This window comes from Carcharhinus amblyrhynchos, chromosome 8 (genome assembly GCF_965287045.1).
Source record: "Carcharhinus amblyrhynchos chromosome 8, sCarAmb.v2.hapA, whole genome shotgun sequence".
Taxonomy (NCBI): Eukaryota; Metazoa; Chordata; class Chondrichthyes; order Carcharhiniformes; family Carcharhinidae; genus Carcharhinus; species Carcharhinus amblyrhynchos.
The window spans coordinates 53,860,084-53,872,599 of record NC_137331.1 but is presented as its reverse complement, the minus strand read 5'-3'; the positions used below and the strand labels follow the sequence as shown (position 1 = coordinate 53,872,599).

Here is a 12,516-nt window from a genome sequence, read left to right as displayed (position 1 = left end):
TGGTAAGCTGTAATGAGGAAATAAGAAATTTACAAATGGTTATAGATAGGATAGGTGAATGGGCCAAAATGTGGCAAAAGGAGTTTAACTTGGATAAGTGTGAGGTTATCTATTTTGGTTGGAAAAATGGAAAGTCCCCTTATTATCTAAATGGAGAGAGTCTTCAGGGTGTTTCAGTGTAGAAGGTGTCCTTGTGCCTAAGTTGCAGAAAACAGTAATGGCAAGTAATAAGGAAAGTAAATGGAATTTTGGCATCTATAGCTAAAGGAATAGAATATTAAAGTAAGGAAGTGTTGTTGCAACTATACATGGCATTGGTGAGACCACACCTGGAGTACTGTGTATAGTTTTAGTCCCCTTATTTAAGGAAGGATGTAGTGGCATCCGAGCCAGTCAGAGGAGGTTCACAAGAGATGAAGGGTTTGTTGTATAAAGAGAGATTGAGCAGTTTAGGCTGATACTTTCTAATGTTTAGAAAAATAAATGGAGATTGCAATATATAAAATGTATTGACAAAGTAGACATAGAATGGATTCTTCCACTTGTGGGGTAATCTAGAACAAGAGATCATAGTTTGAGGATAAGGGGTAGCAGCTTTAAAACAGAGATGAGGAGAAGCTACTTCTCTCAAAGGATCGTGATTCTTGGAATTCACTACCCCAGAGTGCAGTGACGCTGGGACATTGAGCAAATTAAAGGAGCAGGTAGAAAGATTTTTTAATTAGTAATAGGTTGAAGGGTTATGAAGAACAGACAGGAAAGTGGAGTTGAGGCTAAGACAAGATCAGCCATGATCGTATTGAATTGGGGAGCAGGCTCGGGGGGATGAATTTCCTCATCCTGCTCCTAGTTCTTATGTTCTTTAAGAGATGTGAACAATTGATACAACCAGGATCACAGGTCATAAGGAAGTCATACATGGTGAGATGGACATTCATGGTAAGATGTGATTAGGGACCGCATTCTGGAGGGGGAGGGTGAACAACCAGTGGTGTGGTACACATTGGTACAATCAGCGCAGGATTAAAAAAAAGGATGAGGCCCTAAAAGCAGAATATAGGGAGTTAGGAAGTTAGTTGAAAAGTAGAACCTCAAACGTAGTGATCTCTGAAATGCTACCATTGCCACATGCTAGTCAGAGTAGAAATAACAAGATATATCGGATGATTACATGGCTGAAGAGATGGTGTGAGAGGGAGGGTTCCAGATTTCTAGGACATCGAGATTTGTTCTGGGGGAGGCAGGACCAGTGTAAACTGGATGGATTACACATTGGCATGACTGGGATGGATGTTCTAGTGGGATTAAAAGCAAAAAAAAGTTACTGTGGATGCTAGAGTCTGAAACCAAAAGAGAAAATGCTGAAAGATCTCAGCAGGTCTGGCAGCATCTATAAGGAGGAAAAAGAGCTGATGTTTCAAGTTGAGCTCTGACTAAGGGACATTTGGACTCGAAATGTCAGCTCTTTTCTCTCCTTATAGATGCTGCCAGCTCTGCTGAGATTTTCCAACATTTTCTCTTTTAGTTCCCATGGGGATTATTTGCTAGAGTGGTCAGGGAGGAATTGAACTAAAATGGCAGGGGGAATGGGAACTGATGCAAGAATTCAGAGGAGCTGGAATCAGGGACAAGAAAAAAATACAGAAAGGGGAATAGGATAATTGATAGGCAAAGGAATCAAGGGCCAGAACCAATCAGGGCCACAGTGAAAAGTAGTGCAAATGGGACAAATAATCTCAAAAAGACAAGCCTAAAGGCCTAGTGCCCTAATGTGAGTAGCATTTACAATAAAGTAGATGAATTAATTGCGTAAATAGTTGTAAACGGGTATGATACAGTTGTGATTATGGAACCAAAGCTGCAGGGTGACCAGGGATTGAAAATGAACGTCTAGGAGTGTTCAGTATTTAGGAAGGACAGACAAGAAGGAAAGGATGGTGGAGTTGCATTGCTGGTTCAAGAGGAAATTAACACCATACCAAAGAAGAATATTGGCTCCAACACTGTGGAATCTCTATGGGTATAGCTGAGAAACACTAAGGGGCAAAAAACATTAGTGGGTGTTGTAGTATAGACCCCAAACTGTCATTTTGATATTGGGAATGGCATTAAATAGGAAATTAGAGACACATATGATAAAAGAACATCTGTAATTATGGGGGACTTCAATCTTCATATAGCCTGAGCAAATTATATCAGTCACAATATTGTAGAGGAGGAACTCCTGAAGTGCATACTGGGTGGTTTTCTGAACCAATATGTTTAGGAACCAACTACAGGACAGGCCATCCTAGACTGGGTATTGTCTAATGAGAAAGGAATAATTGGCAAACCAGTTGTGCAAGACCCCTTGGGATGAACGATCATAATGTGATAGAATTTTTCATCAAGATGGAGAGAGATGTAGTTGATTCTGAGATAAGAGTTCTGAAACTTAATCAAGGAGAGTTAGCTATGATAGATTGGAAACATTATTTAAAGGTAGATGGGCAATAGCAAACATTCAAAGAGTGCATGGGTAAACTGCAACAATTCTTTCTTCCTGTCTGGCCCCAAAAGTAAAACGTGAAAGGTGGCCAAACCATGGTTTACAAAGGAAATTAGATATCATTAGATCTAAGGAAAAGGCATACAAATTGGCTACGTACCAAATTCCCAATTTTTATACCCTGTTCATGCTGCACTCAAATTATGACCATTCCATGCAACAATTCAGCAGACATTGTGCAGTAGCATTACCTTTTACAAAATGATTAACCAAGAAAGTTTGTTGTCTGAATTCAAATAATTCATCATTAACTTTAGGGAATTAGAAGTAAGAGGACAAATATGCTGGTACAGCTAAATTGAATGTGAAATTTACTCTTCCAGTGCAGGGAATCTGAACACAAAGCATCACAATGTTTTTCATTTATGACATATAATCTGAACATCTGGTCAGCAGCAATGCCACTGTCTCTGAAGTACCCTCTGCCCCGACAATACTGCCTATTTTAAGCTGTATCTTCTGAACCTGGCTGAAGCAGGTTGGGAGGACAGTCGGGCAATTAGGGACGGGGGTGGGGGAGGAGGGAGGGGACGGGGGCGGACGGAAAGGAAGGGGACGGGGGCGGAGGGAAAGGAAGGGGACGGGGGGAGGGGAGGGGACGGGGGGAAGGGGGGACGGGAACGGGGACGGGGGGGGGGAATGGGAACGGGAACGGGAACAGGGACGGGGGGTGGGGGAGGGTGGTTGGGGGGCGGTGTTGTCAGAGAGGTGTGCAGTTTGATCTGGTCGAGGGATAGTGATTGGGGTGGGGGATAGTCAAATGGTAGATGGATGGTCGGGAGGGACAGGTAGTCAGATTGGGTGGTAGCCGCATGTTTGGGATTAGTTGGTTCAGGTTGAGTGGAGTAGTTGGGTTGTTTGGTGGGGTCATTTGGTGGTTGGTAGGATAGTTGGATCAAGTTAGGGGAATAGTCAGGTTGTGGGAGAGGTAGTTGGGTCAATTGGGGGGAGTAGTTGGGTGGTCGGGGAGGTGGTTGGCTCAGGTTATACATAGGAGTAGTTGGGTGGTTGGGGACTTAGTTGGATTGAGTCAAGTCAGGGGAAGCGGTCATGGAGGTACTTGGAATAGACCAGGTGATTGAGAAGGCACCTGGGTCATGTCGTGGGGGGTAGTTGGTCAGGGGTCAGGAGGGGGTAATTGGATGTGGGAGTCTGGGGAGAGAGTGGTTGGTTAGGTGAGGGGCTAGTTGGGTCTTTGGGGCCAGAAGTGATTGGGCTGGTGGTGCTTAGTTGAGTTACTCTGGCTAACCATTGAGTTACACCAGGTATTAAACTGTCTTAACGTTTCCAAAGTAAATATGCAGGCAAGTCCCTCAGCTTGGAAATATTCACAGAGGTTCAGAGGCAGCAAAGAATCAGCCCATCAGAAGTTTAATCTTCTCAGGCAATTTTCATGCATCAGCATTTCCACTGTGTCCTCATGATCCAGAGACTGGAAGATCTGAGCCATACAAATTACGCAATGGGACTAATTATGCTGGGACAGGCAACAACTGGAAATAAATTCCTCCCACTTTTCCTTGTCCAACATAAAACCTCTTCAAGAGGCAAATTTAATACATCTGCACTAACTGCTTTACACTGTTAGCTTTGATGACAGAATGCAATATTTAACATTAATGGATCAAAGACCCTTCAAATTATTTCCTTAAATTTCCACTCGTGCTTTCAAAATTTTGAAATGAAGGCTTGACCTAACATTGAAACTGTGTTCATAATACTCGAGCACAAAAAGATCTTCTAAGGCAGCTTCTCTGTTATATATACATTACTATTGGAAATTTGTATTTGCACAACTACCAAAAAAAAAGTTCTTCTCACAACTGACTTATTTTGTTATTGTTTTGTCTAACTGAAGTAATGTATTATCAGTAATGCTAACTGGAATACAGCCTTTAAAGAAAAAGACAGCTCATTCCAGAGTGAAAAGACTTCAACAGCTGCTGACTTGGTGACATTAAGGACCCCACTGGAGATGTCCTGCTGCACTAATGTCTCAGAAATGTTTAAAAGAAACTTCAAACAGTCTGCATTCAGTAGGTGGTAGAAGAGCTCACAACAGGGTTCATTTGAAGACCAGTCCAGCAGTCACTCAGTCATGAATCAGAACTGTCAGTGACTAATAAACAGGTGTCAACGGTCCATGCAACAAACCTGAGCTATTTATTCCACAGAATATACTTATATGACTAAGCACTTTTGAGGATCAAACATTATTGCATGTTTTCTATACAATTATTAAAGAAAAATGCCTAAGGGTAATAGGCAGGTATAATAAATGTACTGTATCATGCAACTCTGATTCTTAATTGAAGACCTCAATCTTCAGCGAATGAAATGCTCCATAATTGCAGGGGGGTGTGGGGCAGATGAATTAGAACTGCACATGAATAAGACTAGAGAAGAACAAATATGAAAAGGTGCACTGGCACATGGAACCCATAATTTCACAAATAGCAAGTATGGGGGAAGCAGGTTACCCTACTTCTTACTCCCTTAGTGGCCACCTGAACGTGCACCACAGGGGGAGTACGAGGAGTTTGTCTTTGTGTCATCTCACAACAGTTATTAGGGAGATCAGATCTATAAACAAAAGAGACCAGATATCAACTTGGAAAAAAGAGCTTATTATTTCACCAGAAAATACAAAGCTCTAGAACAAAGGCAAAAGTTGCATTATTTAGATTTGATTATCTCTCTAAGGGATGTTGGTAAACAAACATTGCACCTTTAACAGGAAATCTGTTTCTTTTTTGTAAGGAAAAACTAGATATTTGAATGACTGCACTGGAATTTTATAAAGTGTATAATTAGTACTTCCCTGACAGATGCTTTTAAATATTGCAAAAATGAAACACATAGGCTAAATAGTAAAAAATAATACAACATCTATTGATAATACACATTATCAGTTAATTGCACCCAAATATATAATTCATAGAATAAACATAAACAGAATAAACATTCTGAATGATAAATCAATTGATTAACATATCCTATAGATACCTTTTGTTTGCTAGTGACTGGAAGAGTAGGTTCAGTCAAATTAACCAGAATACTCCTGCAGGAAAAATATTCTTGCACTGCTAAGTAGTCTATAAGTATTAAACGTCGTCGCCCCATAATTTCAAATAACATGTATAACAAATTGTATCATGATTGCATGAAGTGCCGATTAATACTGAGAGTAAAGTACTTGCTATATCATTGGAAAACATTGCTGATTCTGTTGAATGAATGCTTGTCCAGCCATTTAGTCAAATAGCTCTCGCCTTCATCTCACCCTCACCAAAACATCACACTCTCAGACAAAATGTTTGGATTCTCTTAGCATTTTTAACAATTCTTGACATGAGAAGCTGCTGGTAACCTTCTTAAACAGGATAGTAGACGATATTGGGAAAAACCCAAGTGTAACATTTTTGCCGTAATTTTTAACTACTCCTTATACCTTTGCAAGCTTAAACCACCTCAAAATAGAGCAAAGGACCAGTGACCAAAGGAATTTTCAACCCCTGTATTCACTGATTTCATCTCAGCCAACTAATTCACAAACCTGTTTTTCAAACTTATAATGATGAGCTTTTCTAATCTTTAACTATTTTCTTGAGGGGTTTGTGTGCACACGCATGTGTGAGAGTGTTGGGGGGTGGGTGCGGGGGAAGAGGGAGGTAGGTGGGAGTGGATTGGAGGGGGCAGGAAGGGAAGGGGCAACTATCAATTATTTTAACAGCAATTGCCCTTGACCCTCTTCACTGATAGCAATAGGTCTCTGGTGAACAGATGACTGATGTCAAAAGCCAATTAGGAATCTATATTGTCCACTCTCCTTGATGGAGGTGAATGGCTATTTTGTTTTATTGGAACAGGATTTGGGGGGAGAGGGGTAATCTTTTATGACGGCAATTTTCCTTTCTCTCTGGCACCAATTGAACTTTAGCATTTCTCATGCAACGCTAGTCTCAAAAGCCAGATATACTTAAGAAATCATTTATCATCATAATGAAAATTGTTACTCATTTACAATATACAATGGCAAATCTATTAGCAGTAATGAAAAACCTTCAACAGAATATGAAGCTTTAGGATCATAATATATGAACACAGTAGACTCTATCTTCTGTGGAGTTAATTTCATGCTTCAGTAGGGATCAACAATGAATCTAGTCCTCCTACCTGAATGTTGGAATGAAACTGATGTTATCTTTATAGTACTTAACTGTAATGAATTCAGGAATAATAAAATTTCAATTCAGTTACATTTTCTACAGAGTTTCCTACTCTGGTGTAAACCAGCATTTTTGTCTATATACATCTCACTCAAATTTCCTAAAAGCATTATGTTATGAAATCCTACATAGATTAAACTTTGGGTAGTTACTACTAAAATAAATAGATGAACAAAAAACCACCCAGTATTGAGCCATGCATTTGGAGATTAAAACTTAAATTATATTCTTTGCTAATGTATGGATTCCCGATGTTTCGTCATACTATCGTTAGACAGGCCAAGTGATCAAAAGAATGAATAAAAACGTCTAGGCTTCGTATTTCAGTATTCCTCAGCAGCTGAGGCCCTGATGATACTTTTGGTCACCAATCTGTCTTCTTAGTCTTGGTGGATGCATCAGAAATGGAAATGAGAAATGTACCATTTATATTCAGTTTTCATATAGATTACATTTTTGGTTACCTGATCACGGCTAGCTTCAATGGAGCTTCCTATGCCATGAAAAGTTATTTGCACAGGTGAAAGTGTCAGGTACGTCATACATTCTTTGCCATTCTGCATATCACTGTATTGCACCTGTAAGAATAATGAAAGACAGTACAGGAACTGAAACTACTGATCACACAAGTTCAGGGACTCAAGGTTTACTGATTTCAAATAAAATGTTATGGTGAAATTAGTATCAACTTTTCAAAAGTAAATTACTTTTTATATATTTTTAAATATACAAACATAACTGCAAAGTGAATAATGTCTGTTAAAATCATACAGGGTTTGAGTGATTTAATCCAGCTGAGAGCAGAAAGCTCTGATAGAAAATAGTCTTGTGAGATGCTCCTACATGTCACAGTTCTAACACTGGTACAAACCAATCAATCCCCTCAGCATACCATCAGTGATTATGAAGCATTCTCAATTATCCAAACTATTACAGGATTCTATTATTTGATTTGAGGCAATTTATTTCTGAAGCCCCAAAAATACAGATAAAATCTGCAATTATTAGTAAATTCCATACTTGTAACTTGAAAATTTGATATATTAAACATAAAGCAAAAAAATTATAATTTTTAATGGACTGTGAGAAACTAGTCAAACAGCAATAATAAATATATTGCACTGGAGAATTAAGCACAGAGTTCATGGATATAACTTGGCAGACTCATCCTTCATAGCGAAGGGGATTGAATATAAAAGTAGGGAGGTCTTGCTGCAGCTGTATAGCCATGATCTTATTGAATGGCGGGGCAGGCTCGAAGGGCTGGATGGCCTACTCCTGCTCCTATTTCTTATGTTCTTATGTTTATGTTCAATACAAATATAAAGTTCCCTTTATATTGTTATATTATATTATTATACTCTTTAATGTTGAATATTTAGCAGTAAATTGATTGTGCTCATGCGCGTGGAAAGGAGGACAGATGATGACCATCAGCTAAAATCATACTGTTTCATTTTTGTAAATGGAAAAGCTTTTGTCGTTTCAAGCATTTTGTATTAGTGTTTAAAACTCCAACAGTCCTATCAATAAAGATACAATTCCAGTAGCATTTAATCAGAGTAAATGCAGTGGCTCATCTCATTGCTATGAAATTCCAACAAGTCTTTGTTCCATTATTTAATCAAATACTCTCTGAACTCTTCATTCTCGCTCTGTATTTCATCCAACTTGTGCAAAATAGGTGTGGTTCTATCATGCTACAAAGGATATGGATGATATAATGAAGATAAAATAAAATTGACAAGATTAATACTGTTTCAGCATGTATATCATCAATATGTGCATGTTTCACAGCAATGAAATGAGCCACTACATTTACTCTGAACAAATGCTTCAGAAACTTGTATCTTTATTAATAGGAGGATCTTGCTATAATTACAGAATAGCTTTTCTCATGGTAATATGTCCAAGTATAGAGAGCTATTTGCAAAAGAATGGTGCATTTAAATTATGGTACAGAAATGGTGAATATAAATGCAAATCTTGATCTCCAGTACTATTTCTGATATTTTCAGAAATTCTGAGCGAAAATACATACAGATCTTCTTTTATTTAATCTCATAATTGTAGCGTAGTGCATAATTTTAAACTTCAGGATCAAGTTGTAAATGGTTCCAAGAAATTTACTTCACTGTAATACACATTACATTTTTCTAATAAGTTAATTGATCAAAAATTAGGCCATCATCTTAACTGGTTGTTGATTGCAAAAAGCTCCCTCCTATATCAAACAGTACATTTATGCATCATTAGTCTACAGATCACATGTTAAAAAGAGGTGAAAAGGAAACCTAGTGAATATGAGCAAACTCGGGTATAAGTAGCACTTCACTACTGCTCATAAGCAGAAATACAGGAGCAAGAAAATAAAATATTTCTACTCATGTTTTTATTTTTATTATTACTGTTCACATTTTACAGTTGCTTACTCTACTTCCTTCATTCTATATTACCCACCATTTCCAGGTACCATAGCTGTGGCAAGGAAATGATAAACCTAAGTTCAAATCCTATACAAGCCTTAAAAAAGTTAATTGTGTACTTAAAAGTTTAGTTTTATGTTCTATGCACAGTTGTAAGCTTAGAGACACATCACAAACAGTTCCTAAAAATACCCACCCTTAGAAATGCCAAAACCCCACTTTCTATTGTCATCTGATTTTTAAAATTCTTTCATTGGATGTGGGTACCACTGGCAAAGCCAACATTTGTTGCCATCTTAAGTCACCTTGAAGAAGATCCAACATCTTATTTAATATTGTAATTACCCTGTCTCTTCCCACCATCAGTGTAAAGTTTAATAATGCCACTATCCAAACTTCCACTCTTATGTACAAAATTAATCTCATGAGCCAACTAAGAGAAAAAAAGCTGAAATTGTCTAATAATTTAACAGTTCATTCTACTACAAAGCATTGTGTAATGATTTCTCAGACAACATCAAAGGGATTTACAGACTGTCATTAACAGTTGTACACTAAGTGATAAAGTGAAATCTAGACTGAAACTTCATAAATTACAGCACTTACAAATGCAACATTGCTATTAGTTTGGGGGATAACTTTCAAACCTTGCAACCTATTGGCCCCATTAAGAAAGTTTATAGAAAAAAATACATCATTTAAAAATTGCTGGCTAATAGGTTAAGAAATTTGAACTGTTTTTCACTTCTTGTTATCTCTTGTCAGCATCGTATTCAGCATTTTAAATTCTACTGAAATGAAAGCAATCAAGATGTTGTGAATACCTAAAGATTATATCAAATGTATTCAAAGTAATGACTCTTATCATAACTGAACACAAAATACCAAACAAACATGGAAGCTTTCTATTTTAAATGCAAAGTTACAAAAGGCAACAGATTCAATTTAATCTTTCATGACTTATTGTACATTTACATGGTCATTCACCTGTCCCCCGTGTATATAGGACAGGTTAAGTTATCTTTCATGAAGTTCCCATTCGTCTTTAATTTCCTGCCCACTTATCTCAATTAATGATGGTTACTCTCTTGAGTTCTCTCCCTAAACCATGCTCTCTCTCCATAAAATCTACCTCTGACCAAGATTTTAGTCACCTTCTCCTATTCCTCGGCTTCGTGTCTACATCAACTGATGATGCTTCAACGAAGAACCTTGGAACACTGTCCATCTTAAAGCACTATATGAGGCAGGTTTTCAATGGTACATTTCCACAGATACATAAGAACACAAGAAATAGGAGCAGGAGTAGGCCATCTAGCCCTTAGAGCCTGCCCCGCCATTCAATAAGATCATGGCTGACCTGTCGTGGCTCAGTTCCACATTCCCGCTTTCTCCCCACAACCCTTAATCCCCTCGCTTATCAAAAACCCATCAACCAGCGTCTTAAAAATATTTAGCAAGGCAGCCTCCACCACCTCAACGGGCAGAGAATTCCAGAGATTCACCACCCTTTGAGTGAAAAAGTTCCTCCTCAACTCCATTCTAAACCGCCCCCCCTTTATCTTGAGGCTGTGCCCCCTAGTCCTACTGTCCTTTCTCTCCACCTCTATCCTATCCATCCCATTCATCATCTTATATGTCTCAATGAGATCTCCCCTCATTCTTCTAAACTCTAACGAGTACAAGCCTAGTTTATTCAGCCTCTCCTCATAGCTCAACCCCCTCAACTCGGTATCAGCCTAGAAAACCTCCTCTGCACTCCCTCCAAGGCCAAAATATCCTTGCGTAAGTACAGCGACCAAAACTGCACACAGTACTCCAGCTGCGGCCTCACCAATGCCCTATACAGCCGCAGCAAGACCTCCCTACTTTTATATTCAATCCCCCTCGCTATGAAGGCCAGCATCCCATTAGCCTTCCTGACCACCTGCTGCACCTGCAGGCTGGGTTTTTGCGACTCATGCACAAGGACCCCATACCCTCTAATATCCCTCTGAAGTGGTTATTCTTTATGTATTAGAGTAGTTGTTTCACTGTAATATTAATTCTATTCTACAAAGTAGCATTTTGTATAGCCTACTGCAACCTTTATCAAGTTGCTATACCAGCAATCATCAATAGTTGTTGATGAATATTTTGTTTGTGTGGCAATGTTGACCTTGGGAATAACAGACACAGCATGAATGCATGGCTAGGAGCGAAGTAATACATTAAAAGATAGTGATCCCTTTGAGGCAAATTTTTACTCTATTTACAGTTATTGTGAAACAGTGTAACAGACAGAACTAGCATTCAAGATAGTGATGAAATGATTACTAAATAAATTTGTTGTATTTAATGGTAATTAAACAGCAGAATCAATTTGCAAAGTAACTTCACCTTGCATTCCAGAGTGCATTGCAGCAGAGCAAAATAAACAAAACAATTGAAAGTACAGCTGCACTTGTATTCTATCACACAGAGACATATGTTATTCAACTGCAGCTGTGTTTGATGGGAGACGTTGTGTAATAAAAGCGAAACATTAAATGCTGGTGGGAATAAAATCAGTCTCTAGTTGGTTTTATTAGCTTTAGTTGTGGGATTACCAAAGAGAAAACAGTCAGGTGCTGAGTCAGTTCTGAGACTTTCCCCTTGTAGAGTGAAATATTTCTATGAATCCATTAAAGAGAGTGGTGAAGAAGAATGTAGGTCTATTAAAGGCAGGCACAGTTGTACTATAATCAACAAAAGGAATTGGCAGGATTGTTAAGGGAGCACTTTGAATAAATCTTCGTACTAAAAGGAATTTTAAAATAACTCAATATGGGAAGGAATTTATTTCAAATAAGGAAAAAAGATGATATTGAAGAAAATAATTGGGCTTAAAATAGACAGTAATCTCCAAGAGCTGATGGTTTCCAGGATCTAATGATTCCCACCCCAAAGCATTAAAACACACAGGTGAGGAATTGCACTTTTGATTTAAGAACTGTGTTAAATTGGAAAACCGTAAATGTAACTCCAGGGATAGAGATCGAAACAAAACTGTGACTGTCAGTTGCAGGCACGTTTCTGGAATCTGTCATTATGGACCAAGTGATTGAGCACTCCGGCAATAATGAACTAATTGGAGTCGACATGAGTTTGTAATGGATAGATCATGTCTGAATAACAACTGAATTTTGTGGGGAGGTCACTCAGTTGGTACAGGAGTGCCTATGGATGCTATCTACAATGACATCCTTTGGTAAGATTCTACACAGAAAATAGTGTTGGAAAGGTAGTGGTGAGGGAGGACAAGGGAGGGGGAGGTGGCAGACCTTGTGGGGAG

At 38.5% G+C, this 12,516-nt stretch overlaps 1 protein-coding gene across 4 annotated transcripts in view; it reads right to left on the bottom strand.

Annotated features, from left to right (window-relative positions):
• Nucleotides 1–12,516, bottom strand: part of stau2 (staufen double-stranded RNA binding protein 2) — a 346,610-nt gene that overhangs the window by 68,358 nt on the left and 265,736 nt on the right. For 3 of the 4 annotated variants that reach the window (XM_080194075.1, XM_080194077.1, XM_080194076.1), the window contains exon 13: nt 7,242–7,355. In XM_080194075.1, the coding sequence (XP_080050201.1) occupies nt 7,242–7,355 (114 nt within the window). Of the gene's footprint in view, nt 1–7,241; nt 7,356–12,516 lie in introns of those variants that run through there. The other variant, XM_080194078.1, reaches the window with a different exon arrangement.